At 48.6% G+C, this 27058-nt stretch overlaps 1 protein-coding gene and 1 long non-coding RNA gene across 10 annotated transcripts in view; one reads left to right on the forward strand and one right to left on the reverse strand.

The window, feature by feature from the left end:
• DYSF (dysferlin) overlaps positions 1 to 19307 on the reverse strand; it is a 291329-nt gene extending 272022 nt beyond the window's left edge. For 4 of the 9 annotated variants that reach the window (XM_065597358.1, XM_065597356.1, XM_065597357.1 and 1 more), the window contains exon 1: positions 19044 to 19307. In XM_065597358.1, the coding sequence (XP_065453430.1) occupies positions 19044 to 19239 (196 nt within the window). In that variant the 5' untranslated portion in view covers positions 19240 to 19307. The remainder of the gene's footprint in view (positions 1 to 19043) is intronic. The other 5 variants (XM_024106364.3, XM_024106362.3, XM_065597361.1 and 2 more) reach the window with 3 other exon arrangements.
• On the forward strand, positions 2874 to 8316 carry LOC135983834 (uncharacterized). The gene is made up of 2 exons (XR_010601664.1): positions 2874 to 2997; positions 8115 to 8316. It is a non-coding gene; the product is annotated as an uncharacterized LOC135983834 (long non-coding RNA).
• Positions 19308 to 27058: the final 7751 nt, after the last annotated feature.

A 27058-nucleotide genomic window follows, 5' to 3' on the forward strand; every position in this document is an offset into this window, starting at 1 on the left:
CCGGTCGCTAGCCGGGGTGGCGGTGGTGTAGCCGCGGGCCGGCCGGACCGGTCGCTAGCCGGGGTGGCGGTGGTGTAGCCGCGGGCCGGCCGGACCGGTCGCTAGCCGGGGTGGCGGTGGTGTAGCCGCAGGCCGGCCGGACCGGTCGCTAGCCGGGGTGGCGGTGGTGTAGCCGCGGGCCGGCCGGACCGGTCGCTAGCCGGGGTGGCGGTGGTGTAGCCGCAGGCCGGCCGGACCGGTCGCTAGCCGGGGTGGCGGTGAAGTAGCCTCCGGCCTGGTCTGTGGCGGGCAGCAGGTGTTGCTGAGCCCTGCTCCCAGGGCCCGCGGCTACTGAACTGTCACCCTGGCTAGCGACCGGTCCGGCCGGCCAGTGCCTAGTTAATTGCACCCCCGTCTAGCTACATCCAACCAGCAACTATCTTCAGTCAGTGCAACGGTCTTTAGCTGCCTGGGGCTAGCAATAATTGCAATCTGTGAGCCTGATTCTGCTATTCCATCTGAAGCCAGTCTGGGGTTCTATGCATGGAAATCCTGCCGGATCTGACCCCTTGCTAGCCACAATCCAACAGGCAGATTGCCTCACTGATTCAGGCTTTGTAGCTAACAAGGTGGACAAGCCGGTCAGGTCTCCAGACTACTCTTTGTTTGATTTTCCTTTTGACAACAGAGCACAGAGCTTTAAAGGACAGTAAACGATGCACAATGGGGTGCAGGTGGAGTCTAAGGAGGCAGTGGAAAGCCAAATGCTGACATAAGTCGTCTACTGCCGGTATTTTTAAGGCCCCCATCAATCACTTTGATGTCTAAGCCCCAGTAAGTAGTAAGTAATAATCCTCGGCCCTTCTCTCCTCCATCCCCGCACCAAAGAGCCCTTTGCGAACAATAAAACCTCACAGGCCGCCTTCCCCAGGCCCTGAGCCAGCCACTTGGCGGAACTGATCTGATGGAAGGAAGGAAGCGTAGCATTCAGGTAGCCAGGGCCAGGTGTGCCAATGTCAAGGATGGAAGTGAAGATCTTCAGAGCTAAACTCCCGGGCTGCTACAGCCTGTGCTGAAGACCTGCTGCTGGGACTTTACCATACTCCCCGCGGTGGGTCAGGCGGGATACGTAGGTGACATTGACCGGTAGGTCACACAGACCAGGCCCCAGAGCCTCCATATACACACGGAGGTTCGCTCCATGGCTCCAGGCAGTCTTTGCACATGAATGAGAGATGCTAGGAAATAAAATGTCTCCTGATTTCCCACGGGAGCCTCTTAACCCAGCAAGGGCTGTAGAGTGCTTTGCCTCACCCTGGGTGGCCGTGAGGAGTTAATGGGACGCAGCGCAGAAGAATCTGCTAAGCGACTAGCCAGGTATTTGGGAGGAGAATGTTTCTAAGGGCTACCTGGCTCCCCCATTCCCACCTACTGGTTTCTTGATCTTCTTTAAAGGGCTGTGTTCAGCTCCTGGAAGAGAGGCGGGCAAGGGGGAGGAATTGGGAGCAGCTGCCAAGCCGGCCATGGAGGCAGCTACGTTGAAATGCACTAGCCTGGCGTAGAGTTCCCTAAATTATTGCTAACAAGGGCTGGTGAACATTCATGCGCACAGTGAAAAGCCTATAGTTGAGCCAGGCTTGAATTGCTAAAACACAGCTCCAGGACTCCCCCTGCTGGGCGAGCGAGGGGTGTGTATTCCTGGCGGGATAAAACAATTATTCCTGTGTAGTAGCCGGATTTTATGTTTGTATTTTATATCATTTAAAATGAAGAATAAAGAATAACAATATAGTAGGTACTAAATGCATTGGTGTATGATTTGATTATATTCTGCCAGCTACTTTCTTTGAATGAAGAAGAACAGGAGTACTTGTGGCACCTTAGAGACTAACAAATTTATTAGAGCATAAGCTTTCGTGGACTACAGCCCACTTCTTCGGATGCATATAGAATGGAACATATATTGAGGAGATATATATACACACATACAGAGAGCATAAACAGGTGGGAGTTGTCTTACCAACTCGGAGAGGCCAATTAATTAAGAGAAAAAAAACTTTTGAAGTGATAATCAAGCTAGCCCAGTACAGACAGTTTGATAATAAGTGTGAGAGTACTTACAAGGGGAGATAGAGTCAATGTTTGTAATGGCTCAGCCATTCCCAGTCCTTATTCAAACCGGAGTTGATTGTGTCTAGTTTGCATATCAATTCTAGCTCACCAGTCTCTCTTTGGAGTCTGTTTTTGAAGTTTTTCTGTTGTAATATAGCCACCCGCAGGTCTGTCACTGAATGTCACTCTGAGACCTTTCTTTGAATGGTAAAAAGGAACGGCCTAATGGGCCATCCGCCAGAATCTGTCTGGACCCATTTCAAGGCAGGAACAGACCCTCTACGGGTCACCAATTTGTTGTAGGTTTAGCATTTTAAAAGAAGTAAAGGAATGCCAGGATTGTTTGCTTCTGCATTGCAATGTGATGTGCCTGTTTAAAATGTTCGGTGTAAATCAATTCTGTGTTGGTGTGAATGAGGAATGTGGGGGTTAAGAGAAGGGTGAGGCCATCGCTGAACCAGATGGTCTAGGGAGGAGCCGGAGACAGACGCAAGGGTGCCAGGAGGCTGCAACACACCCCTATTGACATGTCAGAGGAGGGCAGATTAACGACTCTAAAAATGAGACAGACACCTATCGATGGGGACAAAATAGCGGTGATCAAAACCAGCATGAAATAACTCCCTAAGGAATGTAAAGAATACAAAGAACAATTTAAGAAAACAAGCACTCGTCAAACAACAATTGATTACAGCACCACGGTGCAAAATTCATTGGTCCCAGCGAAGGAAAATCACGATATAAACAGGGTGCCTTGCCATGAAACTTTGGGTTCGCCCTGCCAAGACTTTCCCGGAGCATCTTGTCGCGACCGACGGAACCCAGCTCCTCCCTACTCGTGATCAACCTAGCTGGCCACTCGATTGATCCGGACTCTGGACTGGTAATTATAAGATCGACTGGCAGGTCAGTGTGTGTGTGTGTGGAGTGATTGAATGCATATGCTAATTGTTGTATCGTCAATAAATGCGGCATATTGCCTTTTCCCCCGAAAAAGATCCCGTGTGCTTCTTATAAGCAAAACACCTGGAGCAAAATTCCCTCCAGGTCATGCAGTGCAAGTGATCTCTGTGGACTAAGCTGCCTGGAGACACCTCTCAAATGTTAATTATTTTACCCTCCTGTGGGGTAGGGATGTATTAATACTTGGATTGTAAGCTCCTCCAGGAAACGGGCGGTCGTTTTGTTCTGTGTTTGTACAGCACCTAGCGCAATGGAGCCCTGAGCTACCACTGGTCAAATAAAGAATTATTACCTTCCATTTGCATATGGGGAAACTGAGGCAGGAAGCGATGTCATACCATGGTCAATGTTACAGAGACTCTACAAACTCAGAATTAAACTCATGAGTCCTAAGCCTTAGCCATAAGGCCATGCTTCCTCTCTCGTGTGGCTCTGAATGCTCAACTCCCATAGATCACAATCTAATAGGCCTGGCTCCCTCCGGCCAGTGATGCATGTAGCAATCAGGGGAGGATTTTACAGGGGGTGGGTGAAATTCTCCCCAATGCAGAGGGGCCTAGGGAAGGGCCCACAATACATGGCTCTAACTCTCTAAAAATGGCACCGGTTGGGGCCACAACTGTCCTCTCCAGCACACGCCAAGCCAATTTGCTCAGTTTACAAGTCAAAAGAAGGTTTTTCTGGCTGACGGCCCCACCAGGTCCCCTGGGGATCTGAGAGCCAAGAGGGGAGCCTTCCGTTCCCCCCCACCAGGAACAAAAGGTGAAGCAGGTCCTCAGTGACACTTGCCCGTGTCTCCTGCCTTCGGCGGGGTGGCACAGCTGGAACTGAGTGGAACGTAGCACAGAATTGTGTCGCTGGTGCACAAGAAGAACGAGACCTTCCCCAGTAGCTGGGCTGGCCCGGCAAGGCTAATGGGGACAGACCCCGGCTCCCTCCCTTGGAGATGGGCTGGCCCCAGCTTTCTGTCCCAGGGTTGGCTGGTGTGAGCTTGCTGCCCGCCCGTGTTATGTGTTCCTGCCGCAGAGCCCGGCTGCCTAGCTCCGACTGGTATAGAGACTCCTGCTTTCCATGGGGAGGTCCCTGTTTCAGTCCCTGGGGTTAGCCCTACAGCCTCCCTCGTGCTGGCGGTGTAGGGTAAACAGGACTCAAAAGCATCCGTGATTTCCTGCAGCCGCTAAAACCAGCCGCTGTGACCTTGCTACGCACAGCAGAGCTATTTCCTGCGTGCGGAGGGGATCGATTTTACATCGTCACGTTTCAGGAGAGAACCCGACTTTAAGGCCCACGTCAGTCCTGGGTTTGGGTTCCAGGGCCTGATTCTGATCTCACCGGCACCCAGGTCACCCCCTCCAAGTCAGCGGAGTGTCAGCCCGGTACAAGGGTGGTAAGAGTCTCAGACTCAGGCTCGGCCCAGGGCTCATGGCTGTGCAGGGCCTCGGATGTGCTCTCCGCGCTGCTGTGAATTTCAGGCATTGTGCCCAATGCCCAGACTGTGCTGTTGTTTCCTGGACCAGCCTTGGCCCAGCTGGGCGGCACGAAGCAGGAACAGGACTGGCTCCGTGCACCCCACGTGGCTAACTCTAGAGCACCATGGGGGCGAGACATCACAGGTGCCGCCTCATGCGGGACAGCATTTCAGGGACAGGTGTAACCAAGAATCCAGGTCAGGCTCATGGATGCCTGACCCTGCCATTGTGCAGAGCCAGAAACCAGGGGCTGGGTCACTTGCCACAAACGAGAGCTGTAACCCAGGGGCCGTCAGCCAGGCTTGTGAACCACGGCCTCGTGGCTGTGACCTGCTGGCAGCCAGAGCTGTGGCCAGCCCCGTTTTATAGCTAACTATGGTACGGCACCAGCCAGAGAGAGAAGTTCTGCTCTTTACACCACAGTAAATCTGGAGTCACTCCACTGACTTCAGTGTGCCAGTGTAAACGAAAGCAGAACCTGGCCCAGAGGGCTAAATCTTGGTCCCACTGAAGTCAGCAGCAGAACAGTCAATCAGTCCAATGGAAGTAGCCGTCAGGGTCCCAGTTAGGGCACTCCCAGTAATCGTCCATGGGTGGTGCTTTGCACAGAGCCACTGACCCCTGGGGAACGGATGGTATAGCTGGCTATGTCCTGCTTAGAAGCCACAAACTGCTTAGACAGGAACGGCAGCTCTGGTCAATGTGTAACTCCCTGGTAATACGTTCTCTGCATCACTGAACCCTGCAAAGCTCTTGGCCTGAATCCCACGGTCAGATCGAGGCAAATGCAAAGGTCTGACCCTGCAGATCCAACTGGGGGCGGGGCCGCCCCTCCATACGTGACTGCACAAGACCTAGCGTAGTTTGTGCCCAAAGTAAAAACACTTTTGGGGCGCTCTGCAAAGGACCCCGTGTGGGAGGCCCTGGCAAGGAAAAGTGCAGAGGAGAAATGTTAAGTGTGGTTGGTCACATCATATTAGCTAGGACTGGGAGTGCAGCGCACACTACGGAGAAAGATCCTGGACTAACCCAAAAGCCACCTGCCAAAGGAAATAGACTGTTTTGTAGCATTTTTTGGCATCTTTATAACGAATGAAGGAGGCTTTCAAATTGGCTTTTGAATTTTTCAATTTCTCTTTGTCTTTTTACATTAGAAATTCAGGATTTATCTACACAGCTTTTCCCAGAAGCCGCCATGGACAATTTGAGAATGAACAGTGTCGGTCGTCGGACATAGCAAAGAAGTGAAACTTGATTCAACCTTGATTTATTTCACTAGGAGGGTGGTGAAACACTGGAATGGGTTCCCTAGGGCGGTGGTGAAATCTCCTTCCTTAGAGGTTTTTAAGGCCCGGCTTGACAAAGCCCTGGCTGGGATGATTTAGTTGGGATTGGTCCTGCTTTGAGCAGGGGGTTGGACTAGATGACCTCCTGAGGTCTCTTCCAACCCTAATCTTCTATGATTCAACCAAGCAGGAAAGCTACATTTAAATCTTCAGGTTTAATTGTGTTTTGCATTTGTACGTTTTAGCTATTTTCCTCAAGAAAGGTTGATTCTCATTGGTTAATAACAGTGACAAGATACAGCAATTTCCTGCAATATCCTGGAAAAGCCTTACTGAATTGAGTTTAAGTATCTTAGAAGTTCATTGGATTAAAATGCAAATGGTTACGTATTACTGGGGGATTGTATGTAACATCTGTGAGGGGAAGACGTGACTCATGTAACCCCTGGGAAGTGTGGGGAGACTGAAATGACTCTTTTGAACAAGAGTCAAGACAAGAAGGAACTCTTAGTCGAGTGGGTTTCCTAGGAAACACTTGGGAGAAGGGGAATGCAAATACGCACCTCCAGACCCATACTTTTGAAACTGCACCCTAAGGAGAAACCCACTGTCCACTAATTACTTATTCCCAGGATCAAAGTCCCAGTGAAGGACAGACTTATTCCTGGGTGTGTTTGTTCTGAGCTCCCAGCTGTGTTATGAACTTGTGACCACAGACACACCCCTGTGTGGGGTCTGAAGGCTTGTTCACCTACCAGAAGCCTTGTGGGATTTGGGGTGATCTCTGGCACACTTATTAGCATGAGTGTTGGTTCTCTGATTGTTTTGTCTGTAATGCTTTTCCCTTAAGAATCAATGTGCTTGCTTAGGAAGTGCAGGGTGGTAACTTAACTGTGGGTAATTACACTGTTTATAGCCTCGGAGGAAGCAAGGCAAAGCAGGCCTGCTGAGGCTGTCTGTGTCGCTGGGGAATTCATAGCGTAGGCAGGGAATTGTGCAGCCCGGAAAAACCCCAGTCAGGAGGGAAAGAGACGTGGGTCTCTGGCCAGCAGAGGTGACAGCTGGGAGACCGGAAGCCTAGAGTGGGTGTACTGGCTGGACCATGAAGGGGAAATACAGATGCAGTTGCCCTGAACTGTGGCAGTAACCCTTAAAACATGGCAACTCAATAGAGTCTTTATTACTAAACACACGGCTTCTTTTCGCTAAGCAGGAGGATACATTACATCCATACCCATTTATTTAAGCAGTTATACAGCTTAACTTACATTGATTCAGATTCTTCATTTTTACATGCGCTTTTTATTTTAGAAAAGGGAGACTGATACATTTCTTATTGACTAGATGATGAATTATTTTACTTGGGATTCGCGTCCGTCTCTCTGGGGCTGAAAACTCGAGGTCAAAGCCAAATGCGCAAAAGTAACGTTTTAATTTTGTTTTATGAAATGAAATAACCTTAAATAGGCTGGTTTTTAAAAAGTTTATCAAAATGCTGCTCCTGTGGAAAACGAACCGATTAATGAAACCCAGGACGTATTAGCTGTAGTTAGTAAAATGAAATGATTATTTCTGATCACTACAGGTGAGATTCACTAGGGTATTTAGGCACCTAGCCCCCAGATTTAGGCACCTAAGTCCCAGTTTTGGCTGCATTGTGATCCACAAAGCTCCCGCCAAGCCCCATAGGCACCTCAACTCACTCAGCAGTTAAGTTTTCAAGATAAAACTTCCCTCAGCACCTAGGTTTCTGCCTCTGGGCACGTGCACTGCTGCTCCCTCTCGGCATCGGGACTCCCATCTCTCGCCTAAGCCCCAGAGCGATTCATGAACCGGGGTGAGATGGGCAAGCGAACGCCTGCCTCTCATGCAGGGTAGAGGCCAGCTACGAGCTTGGGTCCCATCCAAGCTGCAGCTGCTGGAGGAGGAAGGGGTGTTGGTAGAGCCCGACTGTCTCACTTTTAGCCACGGTTAGAGCACTCAGCCCCGGGTTCCACTCCCTCTCTCTGAGCTCTGGGCTGTTCTGCTGTGGGGTCCTTCGGTCTCTCCTGCTGAAGCTGTTCCGGTGGGGATAAATAGTGAAAGAGGGACTGGTGCCGGAGCAGCCCACCTATCAGGTGGGTGCCCTAAGCACCGGGCTAGAGACATTCTTGTGCTCCAGCCCACTGACCATAGGCGCCAACCGATGCAATTACCAACTGCACCCCCCCTGACCCTAGCTCAGATGGACATTCATTTAATAAATAACACAATGCTTAAGTATTGCCAGGCACTAATAAAATGTGTTAAGTCTTTTTATACACAGGTAAAAAAAGCACTACCCAAGAATCCTGAGCAACCCTGCCACTCGCTGAAACCAGAAAACTGGGTCTACATAAAGGTCCATCAGCAAAAAACTGCCCTGGCTCCACGCTGGAAGGGCTCTTTCCAAGTCCTGTTAACCACCAACACTGCGGTAAAGTGCCAAGAACGACCTGCCTGGACCCATGCTTCTCACTGCAAGAAAACCCCTCCACCTGGAGATAATTCTCCAGCTAATAATCAGCCTATTTCTCCTGCTAGCTCTGCTGTGCCTTCTGGACAACAGGAAAGGAGGACAAGGTGAAGTGCTAGTAACCTCTCCCTTGTCCACTAACAAATTTACAATGCCTTTAAATTTTTCTAAAAAAATCACACCAGTACAGGGTAAAGTGCTAGTAACCTTTCCCCTGTACTATGTTAAATCACAACTGCTTTAAAAAAAAAAAAAAAAAAACACTCGCTCTGCTGAAACCACCAAAGTCCAAAAATTCCTAACTACAAAAAACATTAAAAACTGGCCCTGGTAAAAAAAACAAAGCATTGTTAATTGGCAAAAAGAGGAAATTGTGGAAATCGTGCTTGAAAATGCGGGATCAAGTGGTGGTTTAAATTTCTTCCAGGGGCAGGGCTTTGTGCTTATGAACAGGTACCTTCAGGATGCACTGCCCTCCCTAATTGGCTTTCAGATAATAAATATCAAAAACGCCTTGCCACCACAAAAATTAACCCCTGCCACCACCACTGTAACTTACCCAGACACAAACAATACTGTATATTCCAATGAAACCCATTGGCCAAGGCCTTCACATCTTAGTAATTTACTAAAATTCTGTTCAGAAAAATTATTCTTTAAAGTTCAGAATAATGTATATAAGCAAACAATTAAATAAAAAACAAATAAATCAGTAAAAATAAAAATACATAATATCACTACCAGCAAACCCCAAAAATTAATAATTGCAATTAACGGGTTCTATAGTAAAGTAAATAGAATGGCTGTTCCTGAAATTTGTAATGTGTTAAATAAAAAAGGCCCTTTTGGTTATTTGGTCACCCAATTAGTAAATAATCAAACAAATACCCAAAGAGTTTGTTCTGCCACTGGAAATTTTACCTACATAGAAATTATTCCAGTGACTAATAATGTAACTTGTGCCTTATTGCAATACATCCCCTCTTATACCATTAATATTAATGCCTCCCGAAAGTACATAAAGATGTTCAACCATCTTTGGTGTGGTATAGTACTACACCAAAAAAATGTATTAAAATATCAATAAACTGTAATTAACACTACATTAGAAACTGTTAAATTTTCATTACCCTTATCCAGTTTCCAAATCACCTCTACATACCCAAATTGTTCAAGGGGGGGCTGCCATTAAATTAGCACAACAAAGGGCTTGGGTTATTTCTTCTAAAAAAAAGAAAAACTTAACCGGATCCCTATGGGATGGGACCAATAGTGCAGCACCAGTTTAAAATATTTTTTAAAAACCAAAAACATAATACAAAATTGGGGCAACTAGAAGAGGCCATTGGCCTTGTTTCTGGGGCACAACTAACCCAGGTACAGGCTGGAGTTGGTAAGTTACATGTTATCTCCACCCTTAGTTCTATGACCCAGAAATTGCTGACAGAGATGGTATTGAATATCACTGAGGCTGGGAAGGCATTGCAGTGGGATCTAGCGTGTTCAGAAATTCAGAATTTCCTGAATGACCAGCTAATGGCCATTCGGAATGATCTTAAGCATCAGACTTGGCCCACTGCCCTTACAGACACATCAGGAGTACCATCTGATCTGTGGCCATGGAGACATACTTGGAGACTTTCTGGGTGAAAGTGCGAACGTTCTCAGTGCTCCTTCCAAGCATATGGACCGGCTGGGGGTTGTGGGCTCCCACATACCAAATCCTGCCGGGTCCATGGGGAGGATGCATGTGGGATTGGGTAATTCACCAAAACATCTGGAAAATTAAACTACCTAATATGCCCAATCAATTTTTAGTCAGTGCTCTTGAAATTACACCTGACATTTAAATGGGGTTAAAAAGTCAATAAACATTTTGGGCATTAAAACCCCCACAGCTTCAGTGTATTTGTAAACTGAAGCCAGAAAAAGTTGTCACTGTTCATAACTACGTTTCCTGAAAGGGTGGGAAACAGAAAACTACCCTGACAGAACACTTACTTTTTCAAGCTAATAATAGCTGTGTGTATATTAATGCCACCACATTGCACAACATACATTTTAATCTCACTACCACTGCAGCAATCATATTATCTACTGGCCTGCAAATAAAGTTTTGCAAGTAGCCCTTAGGTTCCAAATACCCTTTAATTAAACTAGTTTAGTACCAAATCAATTTCAAAATTTGCTTTCACTGTTACCAGAGGTTCAAAAAAATGTCTAAAGTACAAGGGCAAATTCACATGCTTCAAAATATATATCAAGTTAAAAAGTATGCCTTTCATACAGCTTATAAAGTGTCCACCTTATGTACTAAGTATAATGTATTGTATTTTATAACTAAAACTGTACAACAACCCCATCATATTATCGCTATAAAAATGTTATTGCTTGTGTTGTTGTTAGCTAATGTAAAAGTATGTTATTGTTGTTGTAAAAAACGTAATACTAGTAATATCTTTCATGTCCATGCTCATCATGCATTGTCATTACATCCAGTCAAAACCCCTAAGGTTAAAGCATCCAATGTAAAATCTAAATTCCAAAACTTAATGCAAATAAAAATTTGAGAATGTTTGTTGTACTAGTAGCACAAAAGGGGGGGTTGTGGAAGCAAAAAAAGAACTAACAGGAAGGGGATGCAATGCGTAACAGTTCGTTAGCAAAAGTCAGGCTAACTGTAACCCTAATAACGCGAGATTTGTAGAAGCGAGGATTGTGTAAGGCAAGTGGGAAAAAACTGTGTGAGAAGTTGTTGTGACCTTGTGTAAATACTGTGTAAAAAATATTGTATGTAAACTAAAGTCAAAACAAGTAAAAGAAATAAGATATCAAGATGGCCTATGTATAAACAAAATGCAGCTGTTGCTTGTTATTGTCTGTAATGAAAGGTATAAAGGTTTCCTGTAATTGTTTACCTGCGGAGAGACCTGTTTAGCTCTCTCCCTCTTCGCAATTGTTAGAGAAAATAAAGTATCTGACTTGCTGTACCCAAACAAAGAGTGAGAACGCTGTTATTCTCCGACAGCGCGCTTAGGGGAGGAGGCGGAGGCGAGCTAGGATGGGGGAGGTGGGGCGGGCGGGTGGGACAGGGAGCTGCCAGTGGGTGCAAAGCACCCACCAATTTTTCCCCATTGGTGCTCCAGCCCTGGAGCACCCACGGAGTTGGCGCCCATGCCACTGACTATTTCTCCACAGTAGAACAAACCAGGGCCCTGTAAGTGAGAATATCCCACAGCTCAGTGGTTAGAACATGCTCCGAAGAGGTGGGGGATCCCTGTTCAAATCCTGCTTGAGGGAACAATTAAACCTAGGTCTCCTCCAACCCAGGGGAGTGCTCTGGGCACCACCTCCCCTGGCTGTTTTGTGTGGGGCGAGGCCGGTGCCTAGCTCATCCCATCAAGAAAGGCCACAGGTAGCCCACTAAGCAGAGGTGGGGAATCTATATCCAGGCTACCGGGAGGTGCCTAGCTCCAAGAGAGGGTGGGGCCTAGGACAGACCCCTCCCCCCTCCTGTCTGCTTCTCCCATTGGCTAGCTCAGGGTGGCTTGTGTGGATTGTCTAAGGTGCCTGGGCTCCTAACTCAGGGGTTGTGGGTTGCAGTGATTTTCTTTCAGGCACCACAACGCTGAGCACTGCATGTCCTTCAAGGCTTTCGAACTAGTAGATCTCTCCTCTCACACCTAGTTTGCATTCATGGATTGGGGGTGGAAAACAAGTTTTTCTGCTTTTTCAACTCCCCCTTGGTTTCTTAACTGTGAACGAACTAGTCATTGAACTGAGCCAACTGAATAAACTGAAATGAAAAAAATAGTCTCTCTTTGCCTGCAGAAGAGGCTACTGCTGTCAAAAGTAGTTCAGCCCCTTCAACAACCTCTGCTTCCAGGTCCTTAGCCAGTGAATTCCCCTGGTTCAGCAATATGACTTTCTTTCAAACTTGGCAGCAAATATGTACTACTTAATATTATTTTTGTATTTCATTTACATGATTTTAATGGCATACAATAAGTTTAGGCTTAACATAAGTTGTCAGTTTCGAATTTAATTTTAAATAGGTTTATTTAAAAAAAAATAAGAAGCCTGTATTTAATTTAAATAAAATATCCTATTTAAATTTAAAAAATCTGATTTTTTTACTTTAAAAATGTTTTGATGTTTCTCCACCCTGGGGTCAATGAGGGTCTCATCCGAAGCCGTTTGCCCTCCGTAGGAGTCTATGTTAAGTTCAATGGGCCTTGGATCAAGTCCTCATAGATTCCAAAGCCAGAAAGGACCCCTGTGACCATCCAGTCTGCTCTCCTGTATAGCCCAGGCCAGAGACCTGCCCCCAAATCATTCCTACAGCAGAGTTTAGAACAACATCAAGTCTTGGTTTAAAAATTGTTAGTGATGGAGAATCCACCACAACCCTTGGTAAATAGTTCCAATGATTAATTACTGTCACTGTTAAAAATGTACACCCCCCAGCCGGAATTTGTCTACCTTAAACTTCCAGCCATTGGACTGTGTTATACATTTGTCTTCTACATTGAAAGCCCATTATTAAATATTTGTTCCCCATATTAATATTTACAGCCTGTGATCAAGTCTCCCATTTACCTTCTCTTTGTTAAGCTAAATAGATGGAGCTCCTTGAGTCTGTTGCTATCAGGCAGCTTTTCTAATCCTTTAATCATTCTTGTTGCTCTTCTCTGAACCCTCTGCAATTTATCAACATCCTTCCTGAATTGTGGAACCAGAACTGGACACAGGATTCCAGCAGCAGTTTCACCAGTGCCAAATACAGAGGTAAAATAACCTCTCTGCTCCAACTCGAGATTCCCCTGTTTATATGTCCCAGAAGCACATTACCTCTCTTGACCAGAGGGTCCTGAGAAAAGGAATGATTTTTAGTTCAGCTGTTGGAAACAATTAGGGTTTTGTTTGTTTGTTTTTATTTAACAAACTCAAATGCTCAGTAAACATTTGTGAAAAATTAGGTTTTTGTTAACAAACACTTTTCCCCACACGCACTGAGCGCGCTCACAGTTCACATCTCCGAGACCTCCCAAGGATCATCCAGCAAAACCAAGGAAGACCGGATGGGAGTTTCCCAATACTACTAAGGTAAAAAATAAAAAAAGCTGCAACGCTACCCTTCCAGATCTCCTTCCATCTAGATCAGTAAAACAGAGAGAAAAGGAACAAGGGCTGGGAGGCACAAACCTATTTTCATTTTCTTTGCAAGTCACTTTTAATAAGGGAAAGAAACAGAGAAGCAAAGCAAAAGAAATTAGAAACAACAGCAGGTAATGAAATTATTCTTTAAATGATTAAAAGTGTCTTGAAGGTTTCCTTTTAATTCTATCACACAACACAGAGCACAGCTTTGATAGAACACACAATGGGGTACTGAACCCAGCACTGGAGAATGCCATCTACTCACCTGTCACTTAACCACAGACAAATTAGATCAAGAGGAAGTCTACGTATGTACTAAATATAACCATAAAATGAGCAATATTTTTCCAAATAAGCTATATACCTCAGGGGATCCTGCGAGGCTTTTGCTATCATGGAACATGAGGGTTTGAACTATTGCAAGGTATTTATTTATAATCTTCTGGGTAGATCTGGGTAGATTTCTCATCAACACTTTTTTTGGCTTTTCTGTAGTACAGAAATCTTCATTCACTGGCCATTATTTGAAGACTGCGCAGTCTGTTTGTGGGTTAGTTTTTTCTTTCTAGGTTTTGCTTGTTTGCAAAGGGGTGAAGCCGAACAGATCAGGACACGAACGACAGAAGTTTTGTCATGATTTAGAATGGCACCCAGAGCCCGGCACGAACTCCTTTTAAATCCATTTTGTCATGAGCTGAAATAGCAACGATTTTCTGGAAAGAGCGATTATTAATACTGCCCCAATGATTTACATGCAAGGAGCTCTCTGAGCCCCAAACGTTCATTGTTAACAAATCTTGGGAAACTGGGGAAATTCCAAAGGATTGGAGGACAGTCAGTGTAGGTCCAATAAAGGGAACTATAGACCGGTTAGCCTGACGTTGATCCCAGGTAAAATAATAGAATGGCTAATTCAGGACTCTGTCAACAAAGAATTAGAGGCTAGAAATGTAATTAATGCCAGTCAGCACGGTACGGTATCAAGGAAGGTGGGTCTTGCTGAACAAACCTGTTGGATTTTTTTATAACATTACAGGTCTGGATGATAGCAACTGCGCCAATAGAGTATACATGGGTTTCTCCAAGACATTTGACTTAGTACCATAGCTTCATTGATTCCAGGGCCAAAAGGGGACACTGTGATCATCTAGTCTGACCCCCCTGCACAGCACGGGCCACAGGACTCCCCTGAATTAATTCCTGCTTGAGCTAGAGATGATCTTATAGCAAAACATCCCATCTTGATTTAAATATGGCCCGTGACGGAGAATCCCCCGTGGCCCTTGGTAAGTCGTCCCAGTGGTTAATTACCCGCATGGCTAACGATGTGCACCCTTATTGTCAGTCTCGGTTTGTCTAGCTCCAACTTCAAGCCCCCTCGCCCTGATTGAAATATTTGCATGATATGGAGTTAACAGGAAACACGTTGGATGGATTAACAACCGGCTCGCTGACGGATCGCAGACTGTAGCTGTTAATGGGGAAAGATCAAAGAGGGCGGCTGTTTCCAGCGGGGTCCACAGCAGGGCCGGCTCCAGGCACCAGCTTGTCAAGCAGGTGCTTGGGGCAGCCGCTCCGGAGAGGGGCGGTACATCCAGCTATTCGGCGGCAATTCGGCGGAGGGGCCCTCACTCCTGCTCAGAGCGAAGGCCCTCCCGCCGAATTGCCATCGCCATCGCGATCGTGGCTTTTTTTTTTTGGGTTGCTTGGGGCGGCCAAAATCCTGGCCTTACACCTCCCCCCACAAGTTCCCTTCCCCGCTCATCCTCCTCTGGTCACCCAAAGCAGAGGAAGGTGATGAGAAACCCTTTGAACTGCAGTGTTGTGTAATTTTCCAGCAGGTGATAACTGAGAAACGGTGTTTCTACAACATGCACATTTTCCATTCGGAATGTGCTGCAGGCTGGCTGGACACCCCCGTGTGTGGCAGGAGGCATTGTCTAGTGGCTCAGGAGGGGAATGGGAGTCAGGATTTTGGCTACTGCCATTCCCTGGCTGTGTGATGTTGGGCAAATCGTTTCCCCCTCTCTGCGCCTCGGTTTCCCCATCTGATCATACCGATCCGCTCCACAGGCTTTATTAGTGAGGGTTAAATCATTAGTAGGGCCCTACCAAATTCATGGCCCATTTTGTTTAATTTTACAGCCGGAGGGTTTTTTAATTGGTCAATTTCACTTTTTCAGCTTAAACATCTGAAATTTCAGTGTTGTAACCGTCGGGGTCCCAACCCAAAAGGGACCCAGAGGTGGGTCTCAGCTCCTCCCTCTTCCGAGAGCGGCCGTGTAGGGGAAGGACAAGTCCTGTCCCTCGCCAGCCCAGCTGGGACTCCCAGCCAGCTGTCTACTGGCTCCCAGCAGCCTGGGGAGATCAGATTTCCCGGGGAAGGGCTTATTTCACGGTCCATGACACGTTTTTCACGGCTGGGCAGTGAAATCGGTAGGGCCCTGATCATTAGTATTTACACGAGAGCCATGTAACCCACACTAACATATTGTGGTTCTCTGTCCGCTTCTAAAAAAAGCAACAGAGGGTCCTGTGGCACCTTTAAGACTAACAGAAGTATTGGGAGCATAAGCTTTCGTGGGTAAGAACCTCACTTCTTCAGATGCGGTTCTGACCCACGAAAGCTTATGCTCCCAATACTTCTGTTAGTCTCAAAGGTGCCACAGGACCCTCTGTTGCTTTTTACCGATTCAGACTAACACAGCTACCCCTCTGATACTTGTCCCCCTCTAGTGGATACACCACATATAGCGGTTCTGAGTTTCCAGTGTCTGCAATTAACAGATCTGGTCCGTCAGCTCAAACTATAGCGGCTTGTAACATCTACACCTAAATGCCCCAGGTTTGGTCCCCCCAGGCATCAGATACTGGAGAAAAGCAAAATTATTCATTCTCCTCATTACTAGTGTTGCAAGATCCTTTGGTAAAAGGTAAATCAGCGTTTGTAGTACTTGAATGCCAAGTGATATTCCCTACCCAAGAGTCAGCTGTGCAGGGGGCCATATAGCCAGGAAATCCCCTGCGGTTTCCACCAAGATCACAAGTATGAAAGTCCATTTTCCTGCAGCAGTCGGTTTCTCGTGTCAGAGTTCAGGAGGCAAACAGAGCCGGTCGGAACATTGCGCGGGTGTCTGAATGGGCGAGGAAAAACTCTGCCGTGACTCACGCAAAGCAGAGACGTGCACCCCACGTGCAACCAGTGCTCTAACCACTAAGCCACCGCGTCCTGAATCAACCCCCCCCCCCCCCCCGCTTTTTTGTGAAATGGAGCCGTTTCGACACAGTCCAGTTGCCACGAAAACGTTCAAAAGCTTTTGGGTTTGCTCCAGTGTAGAACGACACCGCCTCTGAAATCCCGCTGGGCTCTCCACGGCCATACATCCTACACCCAGGCCCCTTTTGCACCCCTCTGGCAAAGCCAGAGAGCTCTGCAGGGTGGAGCAGGCGTCGGTTCAGGACACCAACCTCTGCCGAAGACACCTGCAGCACCTTCAAGCGCTCCCAACCACCACTGGCCTGGGCTGTCCCTTCCCTGCTCAGCTGTAAGCTCTCAGGGGCTCCCCTCCCAGGCTGGAGTGGCTGCAGGACACAGAAAGGGCTTCCGGAGGGTTTTGCAAGCTGGGAGCTCATCCCTGGAGCCCCACTAACCATTGCTGAGTCCTGAAGCGAGCAGGAAAGCAGGGAAAGTGTGTCCCCGACACCCGCGAGCCACCCGGGCCCCTCCTGTCCCAGGAGAACTGAAATAAATGTCCTGACTGAGGCACATTTCTCTGTGCAGGCAGAGCGCTCCAAACGCCACAGCTGGGCCGCAGTTCAAGGCTGGGCTGCACAACAGGCCTGTGTCATTCAGTGCTCAGCGAGAGAAACAAACCCAGCAGGACGAAGTCCAGCACAGGCTTTGCCAGGCAAATGAAACAGACGGAGCTTCCCGAGTGCAGGGGAAGAGCAAGTCCTGTCCCTCCCCAGCAGCGCGGGGGAGATCAGACCCATAGCCACCTCCAGCAACCTCCTGCAGCTGTCAGAAACTCCGGGGGTGCTGCCTTCAGAGCCCAGCTCTCCACACCCACAGCACCCTCCCTCCAAGGGGCTCCATGCACTTTGCAAACGTTAGCATGGCCTCCCAACCCCGTAGGGGGTGGGGGGGAATCTCTCCCAAGTCACAGAAGGGAAACCGAGGCACGGAGACAGTGGAATGACCTGCCTGTGGTCACAAAGTGCGTCACTTGCAGAGCTGAAAGATAAAACCCAGGTCCCCATCTCCCGTGCTTTAACCACTCGGCTATGCCTTCTATCTAATTGCTCGCTCCCTCTGCAATCCTGCCAGGAAGTCTCCCATGTGTGCTTTGCTGTAGTGAGTCCAACTCACTAGGAGTGAAATTCACCCCCGTGCTGGGGCCCTGACCCCACTTAAGACCCTGGTGGACCCTATCTGGCTGCAGGATCGGTGTGCAAGGTCAGTTTCCCCCTCTCAGAATCAAGTGGATCAATTCACAAGAGCAGAGACTTTTCACTGGGCCGAGGTGGGCAGTGCAGCTGCAAAGAGGGGGTTATAAATAGCGTGAAATGATCTGGAGGCTTTACCAGCCGCTGTTTTCTTGCATCGTCATAGCCTCGGTTCAGAGGCCTGGCAAGACGAATCAGAAACACAGGGGGATAAATGGGCTGGGGCGTAGGGCAGTTTGAACGCACCGTGGGAAGACCCAGAATGATTTTAGACATGTAGGCCCCCTCAGTGCACTCAAGGGTTAAAAAAAGAGCTGCAGTAACTTGATCTGGAAACCACAGGCGTGTGTCTCTGCAGCCTGGAAAAAATCCCCAGGATAGACCGTTAGCTCAAAGCCCAGGATTTTCACTCCCTGTTAGGGCATGATCCCAAGAGGTGCTCAGTTCTCACTGAAGCCAGCAGAAGCACTCAGCACCTCACAGGATTGGGCCCTTGAAGCTTAGAGACCCAATATTCTACAGCTAGAGAACAGAGTGAACCCCCATGTAAGCCACAGGTGCCCGGGAGAACCTCCATCCATCAATCAACTCCAATATGTATCCTTCACAGGATGCAACCTTCAATCTTCCATGTCCAGAAACCTGCCTCCAGGCTCTGCGCTCAGACACACCCACGCCTCTGCTAACCTCCATGGATTTACTCCAGTGTAACAACAGGACCTGGCCCCACGGTTCTGCTCCCCTCTCTGCCCCAGAATGAGCCTCCTTGGGCAATTCGGACTGCTTTTCTGTGCCTCGATTTCCCGTCTGTAAAATGGGGACAATGGCACCAGAGGGGTTCGGGTGCCTTCATTCATCTGTGCTTACCGAGGGCCTGGGGAGCCATGGGTGGGCGGGGACAGAGAATGACCGGACAGAAGAGGCGACATTATTCTTCTGTCCAACGATAAAACTTTCCCCTTCGGTTTGAAATGCTTTTCTCCCAAGGGAAGCGGGAGGGGAGAGGCTCTGTGTTATTCCCCAACTGGCAATGCCAGCTGCAGGCTGCAGAATGTGCCTCCCCTGCTTTGCCCACTCAATCCCTTCCTCCCTTTCATGGTGCCTTTCTCCCTCCTGCTAACCCAGGGCTCTTACCTTCAAACACCACAGAGCAGTAAGAGTCGCTGATGTCTGTATCCGGCGTCTGGACATTTTCAGCATGGAGAATGAAAACCCTGAGCATTCCTTCAGCCGGGGATGGGCTTGCCTGCTTCCCTCCGGGATGCTTTATGTCCCTGCAGCCAGCCCTGTCTCCCTTCTGCTCCCTCAGCCATCTGAGTGCCTGGCACATTTATACTTGTCAGACAGACAGCGAAGCAGCTCTTAAAGGGGAAGAGACCCATTTGAATTCAGAGTGTACAAAAAAGGACCCTCTTGGACAAAGGAGATGCTAATCAGTAACTGTTGTTAGTTCAATAAACTCTTTGGGGCAGGGACTGTGTCTGCCTTGGGGTGCTTATTGGGGTTCCCAATTTTGGTTGGACACATTCCTGGAGGTTTCAGTCTATGGTATAATCTTTAATTAAAGCAGTGGGTCTCAACCTTTCCAGACGACGGTACCCCTTTCTGGAGTCTGATTTGTCTTGCGTGCCCCCAAGTTTCACCTCACTTAAAAACGACTTGCTCACAAAACCAGACATCAAAATACAAGTGTCACAGCCACACGAGTTCTGAAAAATTGCCGACTTTCTCATTTTTACCATAAATTATAAAATAAACCAATTGGAATATAAATCTTGTACTCACATGTCAGTGTATCGTAGATAGAGCTGTATAAACAAGTCCTTGTCTGTATGAAATTTTAGTTTGTCCTGACTTTGCTAGTGTACTACTTTCATGTAGCCTGGTGTAAAACTAGGCAACTATCTAGATGAGTTGATGTCCCCCCTGGAAGAGCTCTGCGTATCCCCAGGGGTACGGATACCCCTGGTTGAGAACCACTGAATTAAAGGTTAATCTTTAATTCCTGGAGACTCCAGGACAATCCTGGAGGGTTGCAGCCCTAGTGTTTATACTGCATTTAGCGCCTGGGGTCTCTGGAAGTTATTGCAATACTTGGGGTGTCTGGAAGTTATTGCAATACTTGGGGTGTCTGGAAGGTATTGCAATACAGCTAATCACTAATAGGAATATTCCCAACAGATCCGTTGTCGGACATTTGGGGACACGTGTTTTGAACGGTACAATCTGCTGGTGATCTGATGGCACACGGTCCCAGCCCGCTCCCTGACTCACAGCAATTCCCTAACTCCGCTCTGAATTCCTCTGGCGCCGGCTGGCTGAGGACCCCCAAAGCTTTGTAATGTCCAGGAGAGTCTGACACCGCACACGAGGCAGACTCCACTTTGCAGTTAGGGAAACCGAGGCACAGAGCAGTGAAGGGATGTGCCCAAGGTGACCACGGTAGCAGAGCCAGGAACAGAAGCCAGCTCCCCTGCCTCCGACCGTTCTGCTTTCTCCACAAGATCACCCAGCTGGTTCAGGGAGGCTCTGTCTCCACATTCAACGGCACAGTAGCAGGGTGTTTTTGGAGAAACCTTCCTTAGCCTGGAAACTCTTTCCCTCTGCTCCCCCACAGCACGAATTTTCTGCCAGTGGGCCCGATCCTGCGCCCCCTCCTGTCTTCAGAGTGGAGGATGCTCAGACCCTGGCAGGACCGGGCCCATCCCGATCAGACCCCTCTAGACAAGCTTTGGCAATGCGTTACTGATGGAGAGGTTTCTCCCCTAGCTTAGGTGCCTGTATGGCCTCTGATGCCACAGTATCTGACTGCATCAGTCTTGAATGGATTTATTCTCCCAACACTCCTGCCAGGTAGGGCTGGGCTATAATCTCCGCTGTACAGATGGGAAACTGAGGCACAGAGAGACCAAATGACTAGTCCAGGAGTTCAATGGCAAAGCCAAGGATTGAACCCAAGCGCCCTGGGTCCCAAGCCAGGGCTCTGTCTGCTAGCTAGCCCTGCCTCCCCTTCCCTGGGACTGTCTCCCCTGGATACCATACCCCCATGTGACACTTACTCATGGGCAGCGGGTGAACGAGCCATTGAGAGAGGCTAGCCCCTGGCACCTCCCCTTCTGCCTGAGGCCCCGCCCCTCCCCATCCACCCCCACCAGAGCCCAGCACACATCCCCTCGCGGCCACCAGTCCCGCCGCGTACCCCCTGCCCTGGAGTGCCAGGCGAAGGGCTTGATCCCAGCGCCCCAACCCCAGTGCACCAGGTGGGTGTTGTGGCCAGAGCGCCCCTCACCCCAGCGCTGGGCGGCACGGTCCCAGTGCCCCCAACTCCAGCCCCCCAGTGCCGAGCGGGCGGTGCAACATGCCTCAGCCCCAGCTTGTCTGCCCCAGCCTCGCCGCCACGGCAGAGCAGGAAGGGAACTGGAAGTGGGCAGGAGGGGGCCTGGGGCGGAGCGTGGGTGGGGCCACACTAGGCTGTTTGGGGAGGCACAGCCTCCCCCGGCCTATGATACCCACCACCCATGCACGTGCTTTAGCATTTGGCACTGAGTGATGGGTGCATAAAAACAAAATACCCCTGATACCCAGCACATGCATAAGCCCTGAACTACACAGCTACAACCGGAGCCAGAGGGCAGCACCAGTCCCCTAGCACCCAGCCTGGGGGGAAAGTGACGCTCAGTTCCCGACCCAGCAGTCAGTCTAAGCAAGGCTTCTCTCTGCCTTTCCATTCCACTTCCTGGGTCAGTGAGAGAATAGATTTTAAGGCCAAAAGGGAATCATAGAAGATCAGGGTTGGAAGGGACCTCAGGAGGTATCTAGTCCAACCCCCTGCTCAAAGCAGGACCAATCCCCAACTAAATCATCCCAGCCAGGGCTTTGTCAAGCTGGGCCTTAAAAACCTCCAAGGAAGGAGATTTCACCACCTCCCTAGGGAACCCATTCCAGTGCTTCACCACCCTCCTAGTGAAATAGTGTTTCCTAATATCCAACCTGAACCTCCCCCACTGCAACTTGAGACCATTGCTCCTTGTTCTGTCATCTGCCACCACTGAGAACAGCCGAGCTCCATCCTCTTTGGAACCCCCCTTCAGGTAGTTGAAGGCAGCAATCAAATCCCCCCTCATTCTTCTCTTCTGGAGACTAAACAATCTCAGTTCCCTCAGCCTCTCCTCATAAGTCATGTGCTCCAGACCCCTGATCATTTTTGTTGCCCAACACCATTAGATCTTCTAGGCTGAGCTCTGGTATAGCCCAGAACATTACATTTCCCCCTGGTACCCCTGTCTTGAGCCCAGTAACTTGAGTTTGGTCAGCGGGGATCTTCCAGAAAGGCAGCCAGTCTAGGGTGACCTCCTGTCCTGAAATACACATTTCAAGTCCCAGTCCCAGTCCTGGGCTGAATGACTCCAGGACAGCATTGGTCCTGGATTCCCCGCGGCACCGCTCTGGGACTGCCTGAGGCTCAGAAGCGGTGCCAGCCTCTTCCCAGCAGGCGGGGCTGCGTTTGGCCTTAGCACCCCCTTGCCACGAGGTCCCGCCCCCTGCGCCTCCCCTCTCCTCCAAGCCCCGCCACACTAGAGACAGGGAAACCGAGGCACAGAGATGAGAAGTGATTTGCCTGCACCGCAGCGGCTGAAGCAACGGGATTAGTTTCCAGGAGTTTCCTGCTCCTGGGCCCAGATCACATCTCTCTCTCCCCCCAGCCTGCTGCCCCAGCATCCTAGTGACAACTGGCAGGCTGCCCCCTTCGGGGCATCAACTTCTCCAAGTCCTGCCTTCACACGGGGACATCCACCCTGAAAAATCCCAGCAGGTGGGAGCGTCTGGCACAAAGTGGTGCTGTGGGTGAGTTCCTTGTGCTATTTAAGGGGAGAATTATTTTTACTTGCTGGGCAGATTTCATCTGGGGTCAACCATCAACTTCTCTTAACTTTCTGAATTCAGTAAAGCGCCGAGGGCCAGAGTCAGCTCCCGGGGTGCAACACCACAGACACCGGCTTTGCTGACACTTCAGCCGACCCAGTGGCTGATTTAGATAATGTTCCACAAGTGCTGGCAGTGAGAGCCCCTTCTTTAGTGTTTAAACGGGATCCCCAATGTCCAACCTGCCTCCGAGACAGGGCAGAATTAAAGAAACAGCCTCCGCTCTTGAGACGATAACAGGCCGCTCCAGAACTTTCGCAATAATTTAGAGCATTGGACATTTACCATGCGGCCCTGGAACTCACCAAGCAGATCTGTGCGCACGTTTATTGAGCTCTCCGCTTCTAGCATAACCCACCATACGCTGGGTGCTTTCCAAACATCAAAGGAGGCACATCCCTCCCCCCAGTTTGCAATGGAAGGACATGTCTAGACCACACACTTAAAAATGTCCCCACCAAGTGTGAAGCTAGGGTCAAGCACAAGCAGCTAACATGCCAGAGGTCCCCAAACTGTGGGGCTCACCTCTCTAGGGGGGCACAGAGGAACATTCAGGGGGGGTGCAGTGGGGCCCCGGCCAGCCCCCACGTGGGGAGGGGAGGGAGCACCACCCAGCCCCACTTCGACCCTACCCCTAACCCCAATTCCTGGCTCCGCCCCCAGCCTTGGCTCCTGGCCACGGCTCTATTCCCAGCCCCGCCCCCAGCTTCGGCCCCCTGTGTCCCCAACCCCAAGTTGTGGTCCCACTACTTGGTGGGGGGGAGGAGAGGCAGAAAGGGATGGACATGACCATGAAAAGTTTGGGGACTGCTGTGTTAGACTGTGTCTACACTAGAGAACACACTTCCAAACACACCCTATTTACCTATCTAGACAGGCACCGGGACAGGTTGAAAGGGGCAGAAGGTTTAAGCGGTCAAGGTAACAGATGGCCAGAGCTTGGGAATACAGGCCAACCCTTCCAGATCTGGTGGCCTGATGTTAGGCACCAAACCCTGCTAGACACCTAACGAACAATGGCCTGAGTCTCGGAGCTCCGCAGCTTGTATTCACGTCCACGGGCGTTGCAGACGGCGCAGCACCTTGGAAAGTCGGCTCGCTTCTGTCTGGGCGTGCAACCTCCAGATTCATTCGCTGAGCCATCAGCAACCAAGTTGGACCATCCTAGCAACCACGTTTTCACACCGCAGTCCTTTTCGGCACAAGAAATACTTCTCTCCAGCCAGCCACGTTCTCACTATGATCAGCAGCTTTCGTTAAGGTGCAAGTGAACTAAGACCACCACACTGCAGGAAGCAGCATTGTGCTGGAGCTGGGGCACTGGGCTGTGAGCCCGGACACCCGGAAGCTAGTCCCAGCTTTGCCACTGACCTATATGACCCTGGCCCCATCCTTTCCCCTCCCACCCTTTGTCTGTTTAGATTGGGGACTCTGGGAAAGGGACTGTCTCTAGGTGTCTGTACAGCGCCTAGCACATTGTGGCTGGTAAGTGCCACCGTAAAGCTACTTTAATTTGTATTGCTATAAAGAGCAACAGAGAACAGCCAAGACACCAGCCCTTTTAAAGAGCCCTCTTCTTCTGTGACGCCCACAGCAAAGAATGTAATACCTCAGGCATGGATCCTAGAGGAGGCACATCCACACAGACTGCAGTGGGACTCTCAGCACGGGGTTTGCCCATTCAGATCAGACTGCAGGGTGAGGTCCTCAGCTATCCCCACCTCTGGGATTCCCAGTCTCCTCTGTCTCTATTGGTAGGATGCTGGGTGCAGAGACCGCATTTTATTATTCAGATTAAAAATAAGGCACTCGTTTATAACATTACGAGTGAGTAACCATTGGAACAAACTGCCCAGGGAAGTGGTAGATTCTCTCTCTCGATGTTTTCAGAGAACTATCCACAATGACTCCAAGATCTTTCTTGAGTGGTAACCGCTAATTTAGCGAATTTACTTTTTTTAAATAAATAAGATGAAAACTGTTTGATATTTATTTAGTAAAAACTCCTTAATTTTTCTTACAGGTAGATTAAAAAAAAGAGCAAATTCACATGGGAAGGTGAAAGAGTAATTGCCGAATAATTTAATTAATACATTTTACATGTAAAATTACCTTTTTTAGCTTATGGATTCATATATTATGTAATATTAAATAGGTTTTTCATATAATTTAATGTACAAATATAAAATAAGCCTTGAAAAATTGTTGGCGCCCGCCACACTCTTCTGAAAACACGAATGTGCTACTGGCCACGAAAAGCTTGGGGACCACTGCTCTAGAGGAACAAATGAACCTTAGTAAGTTCTCTGAACTGTCCAGGAGAGGGTTGGACATGGTAGGGCACATGGTTCTGGGGAAATCGGGACAGGGAGTGTGTTGGCGTCACCTTGCTGGTTGTAACCCAGGCTGGTGAAAGCCAGAGTGGGGCAGTAGACGAGCTGCTGAGTTCAGAGCTGCTAGCACACAGACACTTCAGAGTGGGACCTGCATGCTTTGTAGGCTGGCGGGGAGCATCCCAGGCTGGGAGCTACAGCAGAAAACCACGGTAAGGCACCCAGGGTTGCAGGGCAAGTGGTGACTCACTGGTCTGAACCACACTCCAGCACGTAACTCACTTATTGTTGAATATTTGTATTATGATACCACCCATAGGGCCCAATGAGGATCAAGACTGCTGGGGGCTGTTCAAACACTCCTTGTGCTGAAGTGTTTACAATCTAAATTGACACGGTTGGGGGAGGGGAAAGGGATGCTTTTTGTTGTTGTTGAGATCTTTTGCCATTCTTTGACGAATAGACGTTATGTCAGAAACATATTTTAAAGGAGGTTTGGATGAGAGGATGGAGGCATGGTGGGTGTGAGCTGAAGGGAGAACGGGTAGTGATGGGGGACTTCAACTACCCAGACATCTGCTGGGAAAACAACACAGCAGGGAAAGTTCTGGGAATCAATTGGAGACAACTGTTTATTACAGGCGATGGAGAAAGCGACTAGGGGAAAGGCGTTCTAGATTTGATTCTGACAAATAGGGAGGAACTGTTGAGAATTTGAAGGTGGAAGGCAGCTTGGGTGAAAGTGATCATAACATTATATGAGTTAATGATTCTACGGAATGGTAGGAGGGAAGAGAGCAGAATAAACACAATGACCTTCAAGAATGCAAACCAACAAACTCAGAGAATTGGTAGGTAAGATCCCATGGGAAACAAGTTTAAGGAAAAAAGAGTTCAGAAGAGTGGGCAATTATTTAAAGAATCATTAAGGGCACAAGAGCAAACTATCCCTATGTGTAGGGAAGATAGGAGTATGGCAAGAGACCACCCTGGCTAACCAGGAGATCTTCAATGACCTGAAACTCAAAAAAGAGGAAACTAGGTCAAATTACTGAAGGATGAATATTAAAAAAAACCACACAAGCAGGTAAAAGACCAAGGCAAAAAAACAAGATTACACTAGCTAGGGACATAAAGGGTAACAAGAAAACATTTTGCAAACACACAAGAAACAACAGGAAGATCAAGAACAGGGTAAGCCTATTACTCCATGAGGAAGGAAAGACAGTAACAGAAAATCCAGCAATAGCCGAAGCGTTACATGCCTTTTTAAATTTGTTTTCACGAAAAAAAAGTTTGCAGTGATTGGACGACTCACATAGTGAACATCAGTACAAATGGGGTAGAAACTGAAGCTAAAATACGAAAACAAGTTAAGAAATACACTTCTACCTCGATACAACGCTGTCCTTGGGAGCCAAAAAATCTTACTGCATTATAGGTGAAACCGCGTTATATCGAACTTGCTTTGATCCATCGGAGTGCGCAGCCTCGCCCCCCCGGAGCGCTGCTTTACCGCGTTGTATCAGAATTCGTGTTATATCGGGCCGCGTTATGTTGGGGTAGATGTGTACTTAGATAAGTAAGATGGCAGGGCCTGATGAAATACATCCTAGAATACTTAAGGAACTGGCTGAAGAGATCTCTGAGCCATTAGCGATTACCTTGGAGGACAGGAGAGATGCCCAAGGACTGGAAAAGGGCAAATATAGCACCTGTCTATAAAAAGGGGAATAAGGACAACTGGGGAATTATAGACCAACCAGCTTAACTTCAGTATCCAGAAAGATAGTGGAGCAAATAAACAAGTGCCTAGAAAAAAAAAAAAGGTGATAAGTAACCATCAACATGAATTGGTCAGGAACAAATCATGTCAAACCCTTTGACCGGGTA

Source organism: Chrysemys picta, chromosome 5, assembly GCF_011386835.1.
Source record: "Chrysemys picta bellii isolate R12L10 chromosome 5, ASM1138683v2, whole genome shotgun sequence".
Taxonomy (NCBI): Eukaryota; Metazoa; Chordata; order Testudines; family Emydidae; genus Chrysemys; species Chrysemys picta.